At 37.2% G+C, this 20,865-nt stretch overlaps 1 protein-coding gene across 5 annotated transcripts in view; it reads right to left on the bottom strand.

Annotated features, from left to right (window-relative positions):
• LOC136253406 (ankyrin-1-like) overlaps nt 1-20,865 on the bottom strand; it is a 55,435-nt gene continuing 34,570 nt past the window's right edge. For 3 of the 5 annotated variants that reach the window (XM_066046069.1, XM_066046067.1, XM_066046070.1), the window contains 12 exons: nt 7,912-8,007; nt 7,728-7,829; nt 7,340-7,444; nt 7,191-7,286; nt 7,017-7,115; nt 6,834-6,935; nt 6,676-6,774; nt 6,497-6,595; nt 6,330-6,428; nt 2,331-2,429; nt 2,091-2,178; nt 1-234 (listed from right to left, as the gene is read on the bottom strand). In XM_066046069.1, coding sequence (XP_065902141.1) covers nt 224-234; nt 2,091-2,178; nt 2,331-2,429; nt 6,330-6,428; nt 6,497-6,595; nt 6,676-6,774; nt 6,834-6,935; nt 7,017-7,115; nt 7,191-7,286; nt 7,340-7,444; nt 7,728-7,829; nt 7,912-8,007 — 1,095 coding nt within the window. In that variant the 3' untranslated portion in view covers nt 1-223. Of the gene's footprint in view, nt 235-2,090; nt 2,179-2,330; nt 2,430-6,329; nt 6,429-6,496; nt 6,596-6,675; nt 6,775-6,833; nt 6,936-7,016; nt 7,116-7,190; nt 7,287-7,339; nt 7,445-7,727; nt 7,830-7,911; nt 8,008-20,865 lie in introns of those variants that run through there. The other 2 variants (XM_066046068.1, XR_010700120.1) reach the window with 2 other exon arrangements.

Here is a 20,865-nt window from a genome sequence, read left to right as displayed (position 1 = left end):
TTCTCACAACCATGCAAATACTTTGTAAATAATATTCTTATTGCATCATCAATAGTGTATTAATCAGGTTTCAATTAATGTCATCAAGGTGTTTTTTTAAAATGTAGTTAATTTCAAAATAATAAAGAATGGATACAAAATTGTAGTGTGTAATAAATGTTCAATTTTTTATTAATGTTATACCGGCTAAATATAACTCTTTCCTTGCTTTTCAGCTTCTTAGTTATTCCACTGCTAAATCAGAAAAAAATGTGATTGTATAATATTGCAAAATCTACAGGTATGGCTGAATTATATAGTGTATTGCATAACAATTGGTAATATTATAGCAATGCTTTAATACTACCTGCAAGGTGATATACAAATATGATAAGTTACACAGTATGTGTAATATCTCAAGATTCATTCTGACCTTCTGTATTGCTTGATTCATGACCTGAATTTAAACTGGAACAAGTACTCAAAAAATTTTGGAATTTACAACTAAAGTAGGGACCATAGCACATCAATAAAAAGTACTGAAACAAGCTGGAGTAGTGCACAATATTAAATCACAGTAAAACAATAAGAAGTGATATATCCCTACTGTGCTCAAGATGCCATAATGGAAATGCACAATAGGGATATAACACTTCTTATTGTTTTACTGTGATTTAATATCTTGCACTTCTCCAGCTTGTTTTATTTCAGTACTTTTTATTGATGTGCTATGGTCCCTACTTCCTATTCTAGTTGAAAATTCTTTTTTGCACACTTGTTTGTTAACTTTTTTGTAAATAATTATTATGATTGGTGAACCCATGCATACCGCATCTGAAATGACACCACGTGCCCCAGCTATATCAATTATCATCTGAAGAGCTAAGTATCCATTACACTTCATTGTCAGCTATGTTCAACCCATTACACAGCATTATGAATCAAGAACTGTACGAAAAGCACCTCTGCAATCCACGCATACCGAAAGAAAGAAACGGTGCCACGTGCCCCTGTTATATTTATTATTGTCTGAAAAGTGAAGTGTCCATTATGCCTCATTGTTAGGTAAGTTCAACCCGTTACACAGCAGTACAAATCAAGAACTGTTCAAAATCATAGTAGCCACTAGGCAGGAGTCTATTATGCTTTTTATTCTTCCAATTATTCTTTCTGGCAATTCTTTTTAAATTGACCTATTATTCCCAAAATTATTCCTGGAATTTGAGCAAAAGAAAGCATGTTAGTTAGAGTTTTACATAAGTGACTGCTATATTAGAATTATGGACTAGAAGCTGACTGCTCTATTAGAGTATAAGTGACTGCTCTATTAGAGTATCTCGATCTTTTCAACCGTTTTTATGCTTGCACTGTTTCAGTGGTGTATTCAAAAGATTTTTGCATCACACTACAAGAAAAACTTATAGCTTTGCACTAATTATTCCTAGAACTCATCCGATTATTCCGGAATATTCCCTAATTCTTTTCACTACCTATTATTCCCGAAATTATTCCGGCATAATAGACGCATTCCTAGTAGCCACTATGAAAAATACAGATGATTTTTGTTTCGAAGGGAAGCCATCACATGCTACTGCCAAATCGACACTTTTCGCTGTCAACAAAGATGAATGGGACACAAAGGAGGACACTGGTAAGTCCATGAAGAATACATTGTACATACTGCGGTATGCCAAAAGGCACCTCTCAGGCCAAAGCAGTGTTGAACAGTGAAAAAATCAAGCCCATAGCCTTAGCCGTTATCGAGTTACGCTTGTCTGAAGGAATCAGTGAGTTACTTACTTACTCAGTCAGTCAGTAGAAAATTCTGTTAAATAATTGTTTTTTAAAATCCGTAGCAACTTGTTGAAAGTGTTTCGAGTCAATCTGAAAGCTTGTTTGGGCTTAGTTTTACCTAACCAATACTGCCTCATTGTTATCTGGGAAATTTGAGTCTGGTTTTTGGGTGATATTATTTTGTGGGCCACACCTACTCCTATGTGGTCCCTACTATACAGTACTATCATACTGTATGATAAGTACCTAGCTGATAAGTATGAATGTATAATAACAATGCTGTGTGAACAATGATAATATTATACGTATATACTTACCAGAGTAATCATATAAGTGGGGTGGTATCTTTAATAATGATGCTTGTTTCATTATCTTTAACATTTGGTTGCTTTCTTGCTGCATAGCCTATTAATGTAGAGAAATGAATAAAATAAACATTGAGAGGTTGCAGTGATTGAGATAAGTCAGGCTTAAATGAAACAAGCAATTAAGCATGAGACACATTAATATTACACAAGTATGCATTATACTTATAAGCAAAAACAATAGTCACAAACCTTTTTTAATTTGTCGATATTCATTTTCTTTTCTTCAATGAAATACTCTACATCACTATGACCATATTGCACTGCTTCTTGAAATGGAGATTTTTTGGACTACACAAGTATCATTATATGTGATATCAAGATGCATGGTATATAGTGTGTCATTATCATCATACAGTCCAAGAAGCCAGCATGCCACACCAGTGTATCATTATTGACAGATATAATGTAATTTTCACACATGTATATAGCTCTGTGATGCATTATGAAACAGGATGAATCTTTTTACCAAGATTCCCATAGCAGCAATCCACATGCCAAATTTGAGCATGATGATTCCATGTATTCCTGAGAAATGAGTCTTCAAATTCAGCTTGATAATAAAGCCGCATAGGCCAATACATCAACCACTACACATTGTCATAAATAAAGTGCTATAAGTTTCGAAGTGCTTATTCTATGGCTTTACAATGAACATCATTTTACTGTTGATGTAATAAGTAGCAGCGAAAGTATGAAGACCAAAACATGCTGTGAAAATAAATTTTCAATTTATATGCATGCAAAATTTGTACATACCTTTAGAAAATGATCCAGAATTTGTTGCCAGTTAATTAACTCCAACTATATAACCATTATCTGATTTGCCATTCAGTGGCAAGTAAGGACATAATAAAAATACCAAGAGTTAATAATAGTGGAGGGAGAGTGTCTAACACTGCATAGACCTGTAAAAAATGATCCTGAGAAATTCAAAGGAATTCCTTCAGATGTGTAAAATGTTCACACAGGCAGAACAAGGTAATGTGATGATTGCAGACTGAGAGAACAAAGAAATGTGATGATTGAAACAATCTTCACCTATGGAGAATACTACAAATTACAGAGTTTTACAGAAAGAATCCCTTTGAATTTCCCAGGATCATTTTTTACAGGCCTATGCAGTGTTAGACACTCTCCCTCCACTATTATTAGCTCTTGATAATACTGCTCACATAATCCAGGCTACAATTAATACGGCATATAATGTATATGAGATGTGGAATGCAGCATTGAAATAAAACCAGTTGCCATTCTTCATTGCTTTATAACAAATAAGCCTTTGTTGCTACAGCAGCCCAATGAATAAATGTTCTTTTGACATCTGAGCAGGCCAAGGACACTTTATATAAATACGCATTTGTCAAAACTTTTATGTGGCTTTAAGGGTTAATTTTCTTCTGATTTTATCTCTTTGCATACTTACAAAAGCTGTCATAAAACTAAAACATGTTATCTGATTGTCTTGAAATTTGGCACGCATGATGTAGTCATAAAGGTGCATCTAAAAGTGCAAGGCCTTATTTAAAACTGTTGCTGAGTTACTGTCAATTGTTCACAGAAAATAAGACCAACATTTCACATGTGTTCACCTACTGGGTAAGCTGCTTACGTATATGGAAAGAAGCTGAAAATTAGTGCATGGGTAGAATAACCATTGAACCTCCGAAGTATACTTCAGAGTTATAATGGAGAAAAATGAAGCACGGGTAGATAACAATTAATCACAATTTATGATCGTTACAGGCAAATGGCTACTAGAAAAAATTGAAATTGGTGTGTGGATAGTCTATTCATTATAACTGGTGGTAATGCAAAAGCCTATAATACGGGATAAAGATACTCTAATGAAACAGCTGCTCTGACAAATCAGTGATCCTAACAGACCATGTATCATACAATAAAAGTAAATTAAATGCAAACATTCTGAATTGTATTATCTTTCATCTTGCTAGTGATGTGCAATAATATCGATAGTGCGATAATCACATTGCAGCATATAATCCACCATCATGATATGATAATAACTTGTGGTTATTGTGAGTGCAAATCAGATATTCCTATCCCAAAATACTGAAGCATTTCTTGTTTTATTTCATTATTGTTTAGTTAACTGGCAAGGTTTGCTGTATTTCTGAAGATTTGTTCTCTCTCAACATTTGCTGTATTAATATTTGTTACATTCAGTGTTGGGACAGTTACTTTTTAAATTAACTAGTTACATATTAAATATTATTTACAACTGAACTATTTAGTTACAGTTACATATTGTCCATATAATAAAGCAACTATAATAATATTACATATTATATTACTTTGTGTCCACAGCCGTCACGTGTAAAACTTCCACTTTATCACATGATATGATTGCATTGTTGGACAATGTGTAAATCTTGGTTATAAGCAAGAAGCTAGTGAACAAGCTTTATTCAGTAGGCTTTGTTACTTCGTAGTGACTAGGTGTTACTCAGTGGGTTACTAACGAGATTAGTAACTTCATCACTTAAGGTAACAATACTATGTAATATTTGACTCGTTACAGTAACTTCATTACTTAAGTAACAGTTACATTTGCTAGTAAATAACTTGAGTTATATTATCTGTTTTTACAGCATATTTCGTTATATTACTTCGTTACCGAAAAAGTAATAATTATTATGTAACCGCCAACACTGGTTACATTTTGGAACATAAATTATGCAAATTATTACTTGGATCTACTATCGTGTTTAACTATCGTATTGTGATGCAAGTATCGTGATAATTGATATAATAGCAAAATCATTATCGCACATCACTACATCTTGATTTTGCTGCTCCTGTAGAAAAGAAAGAAGCACAAGTAAAAGTTTGTTGGCCTGTTACTAAAATTGGGATTATACATACAAAAAGAGCTGATATCTACATCAAAACAGCCAAGCTGTAAAAAAGGTGTGATGACTGGACAAAAAGATGTGAAACAAAAGATGGTGGCCAATAACATTAAGTATATGTTAAAGTATAGCCGCGAGTGCTATATGAAAAATAAAGTATGAGGTGCGCGGCCGAGTACTTTATTTTTCATATAGCACAAGCAAGGCTATGCTTTAAATAATTTATGGAACTTTCTACTCGTGTAGCTTCACCATACACTAGAACTCGTAATTAACATGCATTGCACGATCTATTAGCAGCCTGAACACACACAAACCAGTTTAACAAAGTAACTTATGCGTAGTTCACCATAGGTTGGCATGGTAGACGTTCATTGCGTCTTTTGGCAGGTTTTGCTCGCAACCCACAATCGATTCTATTGTGAGTCATATGGTGAAGTATTTCCGTGATATCTGCAGGACTTGTCCGTTTACATTAACAAAAGTAACAGCAACGTTACCTTCTCCCACCCATCATTGAAGCATTTAGGTATGTCTATAAAAGCAATCCAGTGGTAGAGCTCGTATTGGCTGGGGTGATTGATCACTCAGCGCGGCGAGGCTATCAGCCTTCACCGGCTTGGGTGATTAGTCGTACTGGCCCGAGCCCCGTAGGCTATTAGCCTACACTAAGGCATGTGGACAACTGTGCTTTATTGCCCGCAAAGAGTGCTTTATTGCACCACAAAGAGTGCTTTATTCGTTCAATAAAGCACTCTTTTTGGTCGATGAAGCAGTTGGCTGGCTGAGAGTGTACTTTATAAAATTTAAAGTACACTTTTTCCTTTGATCTTGCCCACGTAAAGTTCTATAACGACTAATAATGTTATTGGCAATCAGTTTTTAATGTGGAGATGGGCAGTATTGCAACAGTATGGTATTAGGAAAATACCTCGGTATCACTAAATACCTTATATGATTCATTTAGATAGTAAAAGTTAGTAAAGGAACAAATGAAATGACAATTGTATATAAGTAAGGTGTGAAGTATCCCAAAAAGTAAAAAACAATTGTGAATTATATCAACATACAGTAGGTCTGTGCTAGCACTTGTCTGCGGTGTAAACAAATGTTCTGGGTAGAACCTGTACCCATAGCTCACTACCAAATCTGGAACCAAACTGGAAAATCCTCCTCACTATTAATTGCCAAAGTGAGACTTCACTTACAAATGCGTAGCTAAAATAGTAGTATGATGATACATAGCTACTTTACATGTACGAAGCAAAAAATTCCATAACTGCGTGCACTGTGTTTTCTACCCATAAATGCTGCTCACTTTATTAGTGTGATCAACACTTGCTCCTGAAGCTGTTAATATTTTAACTATCTCTATGTGCTGCCTCCTTGATGCTATGTGTAAAGGGTTGTCATCATCCTACATGTGAAGAATTTGATGCACCCCATAAAACCAGAAGTTATGTATTAATATTTAAAATGCCTCACTTTATTAAACACTTCTATAGTTGCTTTTGATTTGATGAACATTTGCACCACTTCAGCATTACCATTGTATGCAGCAACATGTAAAGGAGTTGAAATATTCTAGATGATTAACACAATGTAACACAATTAATAATTGAAGCAGAATTTTACATACAATTACAATGTATCATTATGCTCACTTTATCAGTGGTATTGACATTTGCGCCAGACTCAATCAACAGTTGCACTACTTCAGTATGATTTTTAATAGTAGCCAAATGAAGTGGAGTAGTTTTATCCTTTATGGTATACAAGAAAAAGTTACTATCAGGGGTAACTTTAATGCTTACATACGTACATTGGTATCAACAGCATTGACATTTGCTCCAAAACTGATAAACAGTTTTATAACTTCAAGATTGCCTTCAAATGCAGCAGTATGAAGTGGAGTGAAATTATTCTGTATATATATATATATATAAAATGGACACACAAAAATGTGTAGCAGTTTTGATAGGTCTACACATGCAGAAAGACTTACTTTTACAGCATCATTGACATTTGCACCGAACTTGAATAATAGTTTTGCCAATTGTATATCTCCTGTAAATGCCGGAATATGCACAGGAGACAACTTTACCTGTAGTATAATTATGTAACATAATACATAAATATATATTATTTAAAACAGAAGCTTTAACAGAGAATTGCTTACTTTCACCATAGTACTCAAAATTGCTCCTGAATTTAGCAAAATTTCTGCGATATCAGTGTGGCCCTTAAGCATAGCTAGATTTAAAGGACTATCAGTCTAAATTTGTACATATAAGTGTTTTAAATTCATTTGCATATTGTTCAACCTACTTCTGAATTGGAGTGGCCATTGACATTAGCTCCTGAACTGAGCAAAATATTCACTATTGGAACAGAGCCCTTGTATGCAGCAATATGAAGTGGAGTCCAACCAATCTATAGTGATATAAAAAATTAATTTTGAAATTAATGTAGTTGATTTGACAAAACCATGCAGGCTTACACACACATCCAATTCTTTGACTTTAATTGCTTGTAACTTGATTACTATAAGTATGCTATTGACCTTAAAAAGTTTCACACAATTCTTTCATTCCATTATGTAATAACAGGTTAAAATTTGAAAGTGATAGGATGCTCCTATATGGTCCTTTAAAGTCACAAATCTGGATGTGTGTGGAAGCTTGGTTTTGTCATATCCAGTCACATATTAATTTACATCTTTAACAACCATATCAATATCAGCTTCAGATTTGATTAACATTTCCACTACTTGGACATGGCTACCAATTACAGCAAAGTGCAGAGGAGCTATCCCATACTAGAAGAACAACATTGCATTTGCAAACGTTAATGTCTATCATACATATGCACCTTTCTTTTTCGTATGCACATTGACTTACATTATTCGGAGTATTGACATCGTTTACATTGATGAACATTTCTACAACTTTGCTGTGACCACTGCCTGCAGCCACATACAAAACACTCATTCCATTCTATAGAAAAAGACAATGGTTTGTTAGGTTAAATACTTTCAACTAAAAATCAATTTGCTTGCTTTATGCACTTATACCACCTAACTATTGCTTAATGCAATTAACATGTTTATGGAATGAAATTAAGGCAAAAGGTGGTGTTATGTTGCCAAGATATGCTGGTGTGGACAGGAAATGGACAGGTGTGTATTATGCAGAAACCAAAATGAGTGATTTTCAACCTTTTGTAACTCAGCTACAGTGTACCTGTATGCCCATATGTAAATGGACAGGAGGAAATTCTCTTGGGGTAGGATACCTACTATACCACTATCTCCAATATACACACCTTTAGAGTTTCCCTTATTTTCCTTTTTATACTAAATACATACAGAAGGTTTGTCAGAAGATAATAGAACACAGAAGGCTTGTACTGCAGAAATGCTTCTCATAATGTATTACAAGGCTGCAATGTCTAGGAACGTGCATTCAAGTTCAAGGTTGTGCACTTCCAATTAATAGAGATCCAACAACAATATTATGTAGGCTGAGTTACCGTAGGGTAGAAATTGATGCAAAAGTGTGGCATGCAATGTTCATTACAGTATGATCAATTGTTGCACGGATATCTGTCAGATAAAGAGTGAAGTTAATGCTACAAACTGTATACAAGTAATTGTCACTTTAGGTGTACTGCATAATTAATTGATGCATGGAGGCAAATTAAACTGAATATTCCACAGAACAGTTCGCATCACCATTACCAGGAATCCTTAAGTACCACAATGCACTTTGTAGTACTCATGGACTTCTGACTTTACCACTGTTTAGCTCAGGCTATAAAAGTGGCAAATCTCAATGCAGAAATTATTAGCAATTTTGTGACCTTAATTTTACCCTTATCAAAGCTTCGACTTCACAACTGGTTATAGAGTGAGGCACTTGAAGTTCTTGCAGTGGAACCTCCCTTATCTGGACCTCTATAATCTGGACACTGTCCATACAGCCCAGAGTAGTCACATAGCTTGTAGTCTATTGACCATAACGAAGTTTGGGTTAGATGAAAGTACAAAAAGGGAGCCAAAGTTAGCCTTCAGACCACAGGGGTCTAAGCAATTAAGTAACCTGATGGCCCTGTATCATGGTGCCTGAACGAAGCGAAGGCACTACTACAGGGCCTGAGGATTACTAAATTACATAGACCCCTGTGGTCTGAAGTCTAAGTTATTTAGACCCTTTATGTAGTTGTAGTACCTTAACACTGTCGACACGACTTGACAGTTGCTTGTAACAGAGAAATGTAGCATTCATTAGTATAAACAAGCCATTACTCCGCCTGTAACAACAGTTATGGGTTTAAAATTAATTTTCAGGTGGTGATGCGTTGCCAACGCTACTAGTGCAGGTGTGCGTAATGAACATGAAAAGGGTCTAAGTAAACATGAAAAGGGTCTAAATAACATAGACATCTCCAAAATCCACCAAATCCACTACATAAAGGGTCTAAAAGTGAGTAGTTGGAAAAGGCGGATATGGGTCAACACAGGCAAGGAACCAGACAGGGACACTGACACAGACATTTTAAAAATACACTTTTACATCTATAAAACAGTTGATTTCCATAACTAACATTATTCTGTACAGTAGTCTTGCTTCTGGGCCCATACATTGTCTTCACACACAGTGCTTATCCATTTATAAGCGGAATGACCAGCACTCTACAAGTGTTATAGAACATGTACTGTTGTACAAATGCTGTAGAAATCTAATGCAGATGTTTAATTTTAGAGATCCACCCTAGTTACTGTCTCAGGCAAGATCCAGGAGCTAACAGCTTTCAGCATAAAGTGCGGGCACTTATACTTACTGAGGTCTTGGCTTGCAAGGTTAAATTGGGGCATGCCAGCTGAATTTCTGTGAATATGCATTAGATTTCTATAGTGTATGTACAACAGTAAAATTATGGTGTATGTAGCATGCTAGTCTATCCTCGGCACATGCGCTTATAAACAAATAAGCACTATGTGAAGTCGATCTTTGTGTCCGAAGTCTACTGTACAGAACAATGTTAGGTATGAAAATAATTGTTGTATAAATGTAAAAGAGTACCACACAAAAACAGCCAAGCTGTGAAAAATGGTGTGGCTTTAAAATCCTGGGTGAAAAAGTTATGAAATCAAAGGTGGCGGCCAAGAAATGGCTGCAATGATGTTGATGCTAATGAATTTTAACAATGCACACAGCCATTATTAAAAATTTTTAGCATTAACATCATTGCAGCCATTTCTTGGTTGCCACCTTTGATTTCATAACTTTTTCACCCAGGATTTTTAAGGCCACACAATTTTTCATAGTTTGGCTGTTTATGTGTGGATTTCACATCTTTTTGTACTTTATAAAGCCCCAAAACCAGCCTATGGTTGACGTTGAGGTTTGTTTTCCTCAAATTTCTTCTTTTCTATGTAGATACAGTGATGATTATTGAAGACAGACTTATAAATGTATTTCATTGCATGATTTAATTTTGATAGTATTAATGTAGTACTCTAATAGAGTGTTGAGGACTTCTAATAAAACATACATAGAATGTTCTAGAACAATCTAGTAGTACTTCTATTGGTAGATCCATGAAATTACAAACGTTTAATTAGCTATAACCAGATTTCAACTAGAAATTTCATTTATAAAGCAGAAATTAAGTGAGGTGATCAGGCAAGGTAGTAGTGGTTCAGTGGTTAAGGATGCAAGTGTTAGGTATGGAGGTCCCTAGTTCAAACTCTGGTACAGGTTTTTCCCCGACATTTTTGCACACCTTTTTTACCCTGCAGTGACTGCTCTATTAGAGTATCTCAATCTCACGATTTTACACTTGCTTGGTTTTTGCTTTATAAAATTGTTGCTGTAGCTCTATTGCTATTCAAACTATCAAGATGGATGATTTAGCAACCTGGTTTAACTTGGATGATTTAGCAACAATTCAAGATGGATGATTTAGCAATCTGGTTTAACTTGTGAATGGGAAAGAATGTTATTTTCTGTTTCACTGAAATTTGGACCAAACCAAATAGCCCACCGCTCCATTATCCTGGCTATCAGGTGCTATTGTTCCCCTATCATGTTCATCCTGGGACAAAGGATTCCTTTTTATCTGGATCATGTATTTTCATTTCTAACAGTCTCTTTATGGAAAGAAATTGATGTTGTGTAGATATTGAAGAATCTTGTAAGTTGCTCAATGTAACCTGCTGTGTGGTGACATGTAAACATTACTCACTGGCAATCGTATCAGCCTACAGATCGCCATCCATTTCTCAGACTGATTGTTTGTTGGAGCTCCGTAGTTTATTTTCCCAATTGCTCTGTCTTACAAAATACATTGTCCTTGTAGGTGATTTGAACTTTGATATTTTATCTAATTCAAGAGTTGTAAGTGACTATATTAATGCTTTGTCAGATTTTCATTTTATTCAGCAAATTGCTGATGCTACCAGAGTTACAAATTCATCTGCGACTTTAATTGACCATGTTATTACAACACCTACCCTTACAGTGCTACAGTGTTATCAGGCTGTGGGCCTCAGTGATCATCAGTGTCAGATCTTAGAGGTGGACGTACCTACTGTTCGTATTCCTTCTCATTCATTGATGATTCGTTCTTTTCGCCATTGTCCCTGGAATGAAGTCCGGGATTTTCTTTGTACTGCCCCATGGCAGGTGATGGACATTTATGACAGTGTGGATGATATGTGGTCCTTTGTTAGCTCTATTCTTCATGAATGTTTGGATACGTTTGCTCCAGTTTGTTCTGTTCAGAGTAGGAAGTCTCATCTTCCAACTCCTTGGCTAACACCATCTCTCCTACCTGCTATCAAGCAGAGAAGCAAGCAAAGAGAAAAGCTCAGCAAACTAATAGTGATGAGGATGTTCTACTTTACAAACAACTTAAGAATAATTTAAAATGTCTGGTTCGGGAGGCTAAAATCAATTATGTAAAGACTCTTATCTCACAAGCTAGACAGAATCCGCAATCTGCTGGTGAGTTATGGCGTAGTGTCAATGATGTTCTTGGACGCTATCAAGTTCGTGGTTCAGAAATGGGTTTTGATCTTTCTTTAGACTCTATCAATGATTTTTTTAGAACTGTTGCAACTACTGCTGATCATCAGCCACCTTCTGCTTTTGTTCCATTAGAGTCTGGACAGAGTGACTCCAACTTTACATTTCATGCAATTCCTTCATCTGTTGTGTTTTCAATGTTAAAAAATTTAGATGTAAAGAAGTCTGTTGGTCCAGATGGTATTTCGGCTAGGTTTCTTAAAGAAATTGCTGCAGAGATCACTAACCCATTAACCAAGTTGTTTAATAAGTCCTTGGAGACAGGTGTGTTTCCTTGTGAATGGAAGCGTTCAAATGTTACCCCTGTCTTCAAGAGTGGATCCAGGGATAACCCTGGCAATTTTCAACCAATCTCTGTAGTGCCTGTAGTAGCAAAGATCCTGGAGAAGCTTGTGGCACAGCAATTAAATGCTTATTTTGAGAGTCACCAACTACTTAGTCCCCACCAATGTGCCTATCGGCAGAAGAGGTCAACAGAGCAACTTGTTTTGGTGGCTGTAGATATTATCATTTCTGCCCTGGACAGGAAGTCTTGTGCTTGTGTGGCCTTTTTGGACCTTCGTAAGGCCTTTGACTCTCTTGACCATCGTATATTATTACAGAGATTAAATGCACTTGGACTGTATGGAACGGAGATACGTAAGTTGGTTTGTGAGTTATTTGTCTGATCGTCTTCAACGTGTAAAGAATTCTAACTCATATTCTAGCTGGGGACTGGTGAGAGGTGGTGTTCCTCAGGGCAGTGCCCTGGGTCCACTGCTATTTTTGGTATACGTCAATGAAATGTCATCTCAAGTTATCCATGGTAAGCTGTTGCAATATGCCGATGACACTGCGCTGATTTGTACTGGCCCATCCCTTGAAATAGTGCGTGAGTGCGTGTCTCAGGATTTGTCACACCTTCTTTCATGGATTAAGCAGAGTAAGATGCGATTTAACACCAAGAAATCTAGTGTTATGTGGTTTCAACCTCATGCACTGTCAACACTTTGCCACCTGAAGTTAAGATTGATGATGTTCCCTTGTCCACAGTCGCCTCTCAAAGGTATCTGGGAATAACATTTGATAATAAACTGGATTGGTCAACTCATGTAGCTGCTATTTGTAAGACGATGTCTTTTTATTTATTTTGGATTAACTCCCATAGGAAGACTTTACCTGAAGTCATTAAGATGTTAGTTGATTCCCTTGTGCTATCTCGCCTGATTTATGCTTTACCGGTCTGGGGTCCTTTGTTGTCTCAGTCAAATACCCATCGCTTACAACGCTTGCATAATTGGGGTGTGCGTATTACTGCTTCATTGCACAAATTTTACCATGTGTCAGAACATGGTGCCAATTTTAACTGGCTGTCAGTTTCATCTTTAATTAAGTACCGCTGGTTGTGTGCCTTACACAAGATTTATATGGGTGATGGTACTATGCTGGATCCTCCAGTAGTATTTGGAACTAATCATAAATATCACACTAGATCTTCTCAGAAATTTATTCAGCCAGCATTTTGTAGACTATCCTCTACTAAGAAACTGTTTAGACATTCTGCTGCGCACTGGTGGAATGATCTGCCTGATGAAGTTGCTCTGTCCTCCACTTTTCCTTCCTCAGTGTATAATTTACTATTGTGTAATGATGTGTAATTTGTATGAGTATTTTTTTTTGTTTACTTATTGCTTATTGCTTTTGTACCTGTGTGTTTATTATAGTTGTAAATTATTGTATTGTACCTGTGTGTTTATTGTAGTTGTAAATTATTTTCTGTATTTGTAAATTATTTTCTGTATTTGTTGTTTGTACGCTCTTGTATGGAAGAACGGCTATGCCGAATATTTGAGCTTAAATAAAAAAAAAAAATAATCAAATCAATCAAAAGGCACTACTACGATGACCAGCCTATCTACACACCAATTTTAAAGTTATTTCTGTACTCGGCTTACCCTGTAGCTGTGACAAAAATTTAATCTTTTTTATGTGAATAAACGCTCATAAGTCCTTGAATATCCCTCAGATTCACAGCAAGCTTGGTATGTGAATCCACCTTTACACGCTCTTCATTTGTGCCAAAGATCGAGCAAATCAAGTTACACATTTGTATTTTATAGCAATTTTTTCAAAGTGTGCAAAAAGAAATTGAAGCCCCCATAGCCCCCCCCCCCCCCCCCCCACCATACAGCATAAGAAAAAAATGAAGAAATTAAAATGAAACTTTGAACACCCATATCTCGCAAATGGCTGTTGCACATTTAATCAAATTTGCTGTGTGGCGTACCCTACCTGGAGGACAGCTATAATGCAAAAATGGTGTGTTTTGGAGAAGGTGTCGAGACTAAGGAGTGATTGTCTAAATTATATTGCAAGCAGGACTTGAACACTTGTAATGTGTGTTATTATTATGATGTCATCATTATGTGCACGTGATATAATGTATAAAAGTGTACACTCTGTTTAAATTATTACCAGTCTTATGTGAGCCAAAACGAAGCGACTTATCCCTCCGAAACGATTGAGCCTTGGTGTCCTTCTGTCTTTGTTACAGTTGGTGCTGTGACCAGGATTCTGGGCGATGTCCGGACCATTAAGGAAGATAATAGGACCCACTAAGGCCTGTCTACAGCAGTACATTGAGTCAGCGAACAGTTTGTTGGAGAATAAACCCAAGGAACAGAAACTGGACGAATACAAGAGTGAAGTAGAATATTTTCTGAACAGGCTCATGACTAACGTTTCGTTGCTAGAAAAATGCAACAAAGACTGGTCGAACGTTCTTAAGGAAGCGAAAGGTGACGCGAAGGCTACTGAAGAGAAAGAGTATCTAATCGTTGTTATTGTTATTATTGTTATTATCTACTTTACCAGTTAGGCACTGGAAGGTGTACACATAATCCAAAACAGCCAAGCTGTAAAAAAAAGTGGGCGGCCCTTAAAAAGGCTATGGTGAAAAAAGATTTGAAATCCAAGGTGGCGGCCAAGAAATGGCTGTGATGGTAGGTTAATGGTAAAAATTCTAATAACGAAAATTCAGGTGAATTTGGTGCCGCTTGGTCTTGGCACAAAATTCACCTGAATTGCGTTATTAAAATTTTTACCATCACAGCCATTTCTTGGCCGCCACCTTGGATTTCACATCTTTTTTCACCATAGCCTTTTTAAGGGCCACACACTTTTTTACAGCTTGGCTGTTTTGGGTTAGATTTCATTTCTTTTTGTATTTGTATACCCCAACTATGGCCGGCTTTGAGACTTTATAACCTATCTTCTTTTTCTTTATCACAGGAAGAAGAAAAGATGAAGAAGATGTACTTTAAATATTTTATCAGTAAATGTACAAATTATATATACAATACATATATTGATTACAGAAATCTCCATGGTGGTTTCTTTGTAACTGAACACTCTACAAGGTGACTTCTTCTAGATGCTCTCTCTACAGGGTGAATTGTTTGTAGCTGAATGATCTACAAGGTAACTTCTTGTAGCTGATCTCTCTACAGGGTGATTTGTTTGTAGCTGAATTCTGTACAGGTGATTTGTTTGCAGCTGAGCTCTTTACTGAATGGTTTCTTTATAGCTGAACTCTCTACAAGGTAACTTCTTCTAACTGAACTTTCTACAGGGCAATTTGTTTGTGGCTGAATTTTCTACAGGGTGATTTCTTTGCAGCTGAACTCTCTACATGGTGGTTTCTTTGTAGCTGAACTATCTACAAGGTGACTTCTTCTAGCTGATCTCTCTACAGGGTGATCTGTTTGTAGCTGAACGATCCACAAGGTAACTTCTTATAGCTGATCTCTGTACAGGGTGATTTGTTGTAGCTGAATTCTGTACAGGTGATTTGTTTGCAGCTGAGCTCTTTACAGAATGGTTTCTTTTAGCTGAACTCTCTACAAGGTAACTTCTTCTAAATGATCTTTCTACAGGGCAATTTGTTTGTGGCTGAATTTTCTACAGGGTGATTTCTTTGTAGCTGAACTCTCTACATGGTGATTTCTTTGTAGCTGACCTCTCTGCAAGGTGATCCTTCTAGCTGATCTCTCTACCGGATGACTTGTTTGTAGCTGAACTCTCTAGAGGGCGATTTATTTGTAGCTGAACTCTCTACAAGGTAACTTCTTCTAGCTGATCTTTCTACAGGGTGATTTGTTTGTAGCTGAATTCTCTACAGGGCGGTTTATTTGCAGCTGAACTGCTGAACTCTCTACAATGGAACTTCTTCTAGCTGAACTCTCTATGGGTGGCTTGTTTCTAGCTGATCTCTCTACAGGGTGACTTGTTTCTAGCTGAACTCTCTAGAGGGTGATTTGTTTGTAGCTGAACTCTCTACAAGGTAACTTCTTCTAGCTGATCTTTCTACAGGGTGATTTGTTTGTAGCTGAATTCTCTACAGGGCGGTTTATTTGCAGCTGAACTGCTGAACTCTCTACAATGTAACTTCTTCTAGCTGAACTCTCTACAGGATGGCTTGTTTCTAGCTGATCTCTCTACACGTGACTTGTTTCTAGCTGAACTCTCCACAGGGTGATTTGTTTGTAGCTGAACTCTCTACAAGCTAACTTCTTCTAGCTGATCTTTCTACAGGGTGATTTGTTTGTAGCTGATCTTTCTACAGGGCAATTTGTTTGAAGCTGAACTCTCTACATGGTAGTTTTTTGTAGCTGAACTCTCTACAATGTAACTTCTTCTAGCTGAACTCTCTACAGGATGGCTTGTTTCTAGCTGATCTCTCTACACGTGACTTGTTTCTAGCTGAACTCTCTACAGAGTGATTTGTTTGTAGCTGAACTCTCTACAAGGTAACTTCTTCTAGCTGATCTTTCTACAGGGTGATTTGTTTGTAGCTGAATTCTCTACAGGGCGGTTTATTTGCAGCTGAACTGCTGAACTCTCTACAATGGAACTTCTTCTAGCTGATCTCTCTACAGGGTGACTTGTTTCTAGCTGAACTCTCTAGAGGGTGATTTGTTTGTAGCTGAACTCTCTACAAGGTAACTTCTTCTAGCTGATCTTTCTACAGGGTGATTTGTTTGTAGCTGAATTCTCTACAGGGCGGTTTATTTGCAGCTGAACTGCTGAACTCTCTACAATGTAACTTCTTCTGGCTGAACTCTCTACGGGTGGCTTGTTTCTAACTGATCTCTCTACAGGGTGACTTGTTTCTAGCTGAACTCTCCACAGGGTGATTTGTTTGTAGCTGAACTCTCTACAAGCTAACTTCTTCTAGCTGATCTTTCTACAGGGTGATTTGTTTGTAGCTGATCTTTCTACAGGGCAATTTGTTTGAAGCTGAACTCTCTACATGGTAGTTTTTTGTAGCTGAACTCTCTACAATGTAACTTCTTCTAGCTGAACTCTCTACAGGATGGCTTGTTTCTAGCTGATCTCTCTACACGTTACTTGTTTCTAGCTGAACTCTCTACAGGGTGATTTGTTTGTAGCTGAACTCTCTACAAGGTAACTTCTTCTAGCTGACCTTTCTACAGGGTGATTTGTTTGTAGCTGAATTCTCTACAGGGCAATTTGTTTGCAGCTGAACTCTCTACATGGTAGTTTTTTTGTAGCTGAACTCTCTACAATGTAACTTCTTCTAGCTGAACTCTCTACAAGGTGACTTGTTTGTAGCTGAACTCTCTACAGGGTGATTTGTTTGTAGTTGAACTCTCTACAAGGTAACTTCTTCTAGCTAATCTTTCTACAGGGTGATTTGTTTGTAGCTGAATTCTCTGCAGGGCGATTTGTTTGCAGCTGAACTCTCTACATGGTAGTTTCTTTGTAGCTGAATTCTCTACAATGTAACTTCTTCTAGCTGAACTCTCTACGGGTGGCTTGTTTCTAGCTGAACTCTCTACAGGATGGCTTGTTTCTAGCTGATCTCTCTACGGGTGACTTGTTTCTAGCTAAACTCTCTACAGGGTGATTTGTTTGTAGCTGAACTCTCGACAAGGTAACTTCTTCTAGCTGACCTTTCTACAGGGTGATTTGTTTGTAGCTGAATTCTCTACAGGGCAATTTGTTTGCAGCTGAACTCTCTACATGGTAGTTTCTTTGTAGCTGAACTCTCTACAATGTAACTTCTTCTAGCTGAACTCTCTACGGGTGGCTTGTTTCTAGCTGATCTCTCTACAGGGTGACTTGTTTCTAGCTGAAGTCTCTACAGGGTGATTTATTTGTAGCTGAACTCTCTACAAGGTACCTTCTTCTAGCTGATCTTTCTACAGGGTAATTTGTTTGTAGCTGAATTCTCTACAGGGCGATTTGTTTGCAGCTGAACTCTCTACATGGTAGTTTCTTTGTAGCTGAACTCCCTACAATGTAACTTCTTCTAGCTGAACTCTCTACGAGTGGCTTGTTTCTAGCTGATCTCTCTACAGGGTGACTTGTTTCTAGCTGAACTCTCTACAGGGTAATTTGTTTGTAGCTGAACTCTCTACAAGGTAACTTCTTCTAGCTGATCTTTCTACAGGGTAATTTGTTTGTAGCTGAATTCTCTACAGGGTGACTTGTTTCTAGCTGATCTCTGTACAGGGTGACTTGTTCCTAGCTGAACTCTCTACAGGTTATTTGTTTGCAGCTGAACTCTCTACATGATGGATTCTTTGTAGCTGAACTCTCTACAAGGTGACTTATTCTTGCTGAACTCTCTACAGGGTGAATTGTTTGTAGCTGATCTCTCTACATGATAGTTTCTTTGTAGCTGAACTCTCTACAAGGTAACTTCTTCTAGCTGATCTTTCTACAGGGTAATTTGTTTGTAGCTGAATTCTCTACAGGGTGATTTATTTGAGCTGAACTCTCTACATGATGGCTTCTTTGTAGCTGAACCCTCTATAAGGTACCTTCTTCTAGCTGATCTGACTACAGGGTGACTTGTTTGTAGCTGAATTCTCTACAGAATAACTTGCAATGTAATATTACTGAGTAAATTATAAATGCAGCTGAATGCTTTATTAGGGTGGCTGTTCTATTAGATATGGTCCGCAACGTGAAAAATGAAGCTGCAAGAAACAAATCCCCGACTATCGTAGTATGTTACCCTTAGTGCCCCATCACTAATACCACCCTTGGTTTGGAACTGAGTTCCCTTGTTGGAGAGGCACTCGGATTTTAATATCTCACGTGATTGATCTTTATTTCGTGCGCTCCAAAGAAGACGCCCAGAGCTCCCAGATTCTGAGTGTGATATCAAGTGTTGTTGGCTTACCAAACCATGCATAGAAGTGAGTAAAACTTTGCCTGTGTTTTCCACGGAGGCTGACTTTCTGCGGATGGGTCGAGAAAATTTTTCGTTCGAGGTGCTCTACCAGCCAAGAGAAGAGAAGCCAATCCTATCACATAAGATGGTAATGAAGTTGGATGTATAAGTATTCTACACACCAAGTTTGAAAGAGCTGCGACCTTTCTAACCATCTGGCTGGCAGAGATGAAATTTTCAGTGCAATGATCTTCAATGATTTTGGTGGGTTTCCTCCTTCCTACTGTTACAAACTGTCTTCCTAGGGGTTTAAATCAGGAGAAGATCCAGAAGAACATCTGAGGCTTCTAAGAAGTGGTCAAATCCTTGACTTGTAAAGTTAAAAGGTCATTGGAAGCTACTACTCTAATAGAACATTCAGTATTCTATTAGAACAACCATGTAGTCACTACAATTACCATCTGCTTTTGATTGTGTCAGTTGAACAGCTGTATAGATTGCTTGGCAAGTGTGCACTTTATGGACGTTTAAATCTTGATATTTTAACCTTGTGATGATGCAAGCAATGCAGTGTCCAGGATGCTGGAGAGTCTAATAGTATTTGAAATCCATTCATTTGTTATGAAGTAATCATTTTGTGTGAGCTGGAGCACTTTATTGCAGGACCAGCTCATTATCCTCACATTTTACATACCTGGTTTTCTATACGAAAATTAACAACAATAATAATGTATCTTGTGCAACTGCCTAAACAAATAACAACTCAGTAATGCAGGTATAGCCATAATACCCTAATGCTGCTGTGTATATGGCCTATGAGTTTGTGAAATTATTGATTCATGACTAAGATAGAGGTAAAGCTTCACATGCAGTTTTATCTGTCAATGTGTTCTATTAGTAGAGCTGGGAAATATACTGGTATTGTTAGTAATCTGTGATATTTAAGTCATACTGATTTTGATACTGCCTGTTTGTTTTAATACTGCCATACCATCTGGGCCCTATGGCCTCCCTGTGGGCTTGTTTCATCCCATATTTAGAAGGTAACCAGACATGTGATAATGTTTGTAGGCAGGTGCTGATGTAGTCAGCTAACCAAACTATGTAAACAAGTTTGTCAGTGGTAGTTGGTACCTGAGGCTTGCTGAGCTGCCATGGGTATTTGGTGCTTTTGTTGAGGTAAATGGCAGTTACTTTAATACCAATGGCTTTTACATCAATACCATGATATTTAGTAATACCATGATAATTTTTATGGAAGGTATATCGTTTGCTATTTTTCAATACCGCCCAGCACTATCTATTAGAGTGGTTTATTACTTTATAGGTGTGGTAGACCAATAGATTAAACACATTTTTTGTCCTTTTATCATGTTTTGCACAGGTAGTAAAAATAGGGCAGGGAACCACAGGCCATGCATGGTCCCCCAGTTTTGGTGGTCAATTCTTGTAGCAAAAGATCAACGTGCTCTTATTCTAATAGAGCAATCACAAACTGTTAGTAGCTGCTTAATTTTTAAAGTGACACCTAAAGTACTGTCTCAGAGCCCTGGGGCATGCATCCAGATTGAATCTGTGTC

The sequence above is a fragment of the Dysidea avara genome, chromosome 4, assembly GCF_963678975.1.
Source record: "Dysidea avara chromosome 4, odDysAvar1.4, whole genome shotgun sequence".
Lineage (NCBI taxonomy): Eukaryota > Metazoa > Porifera > Demospongiae > Dictyoceratida > Dysideidae > Dysidea > Dysidea avara.
This window is presented reverse-complemented; position numbering and strand designations above follow the sequence as displayed.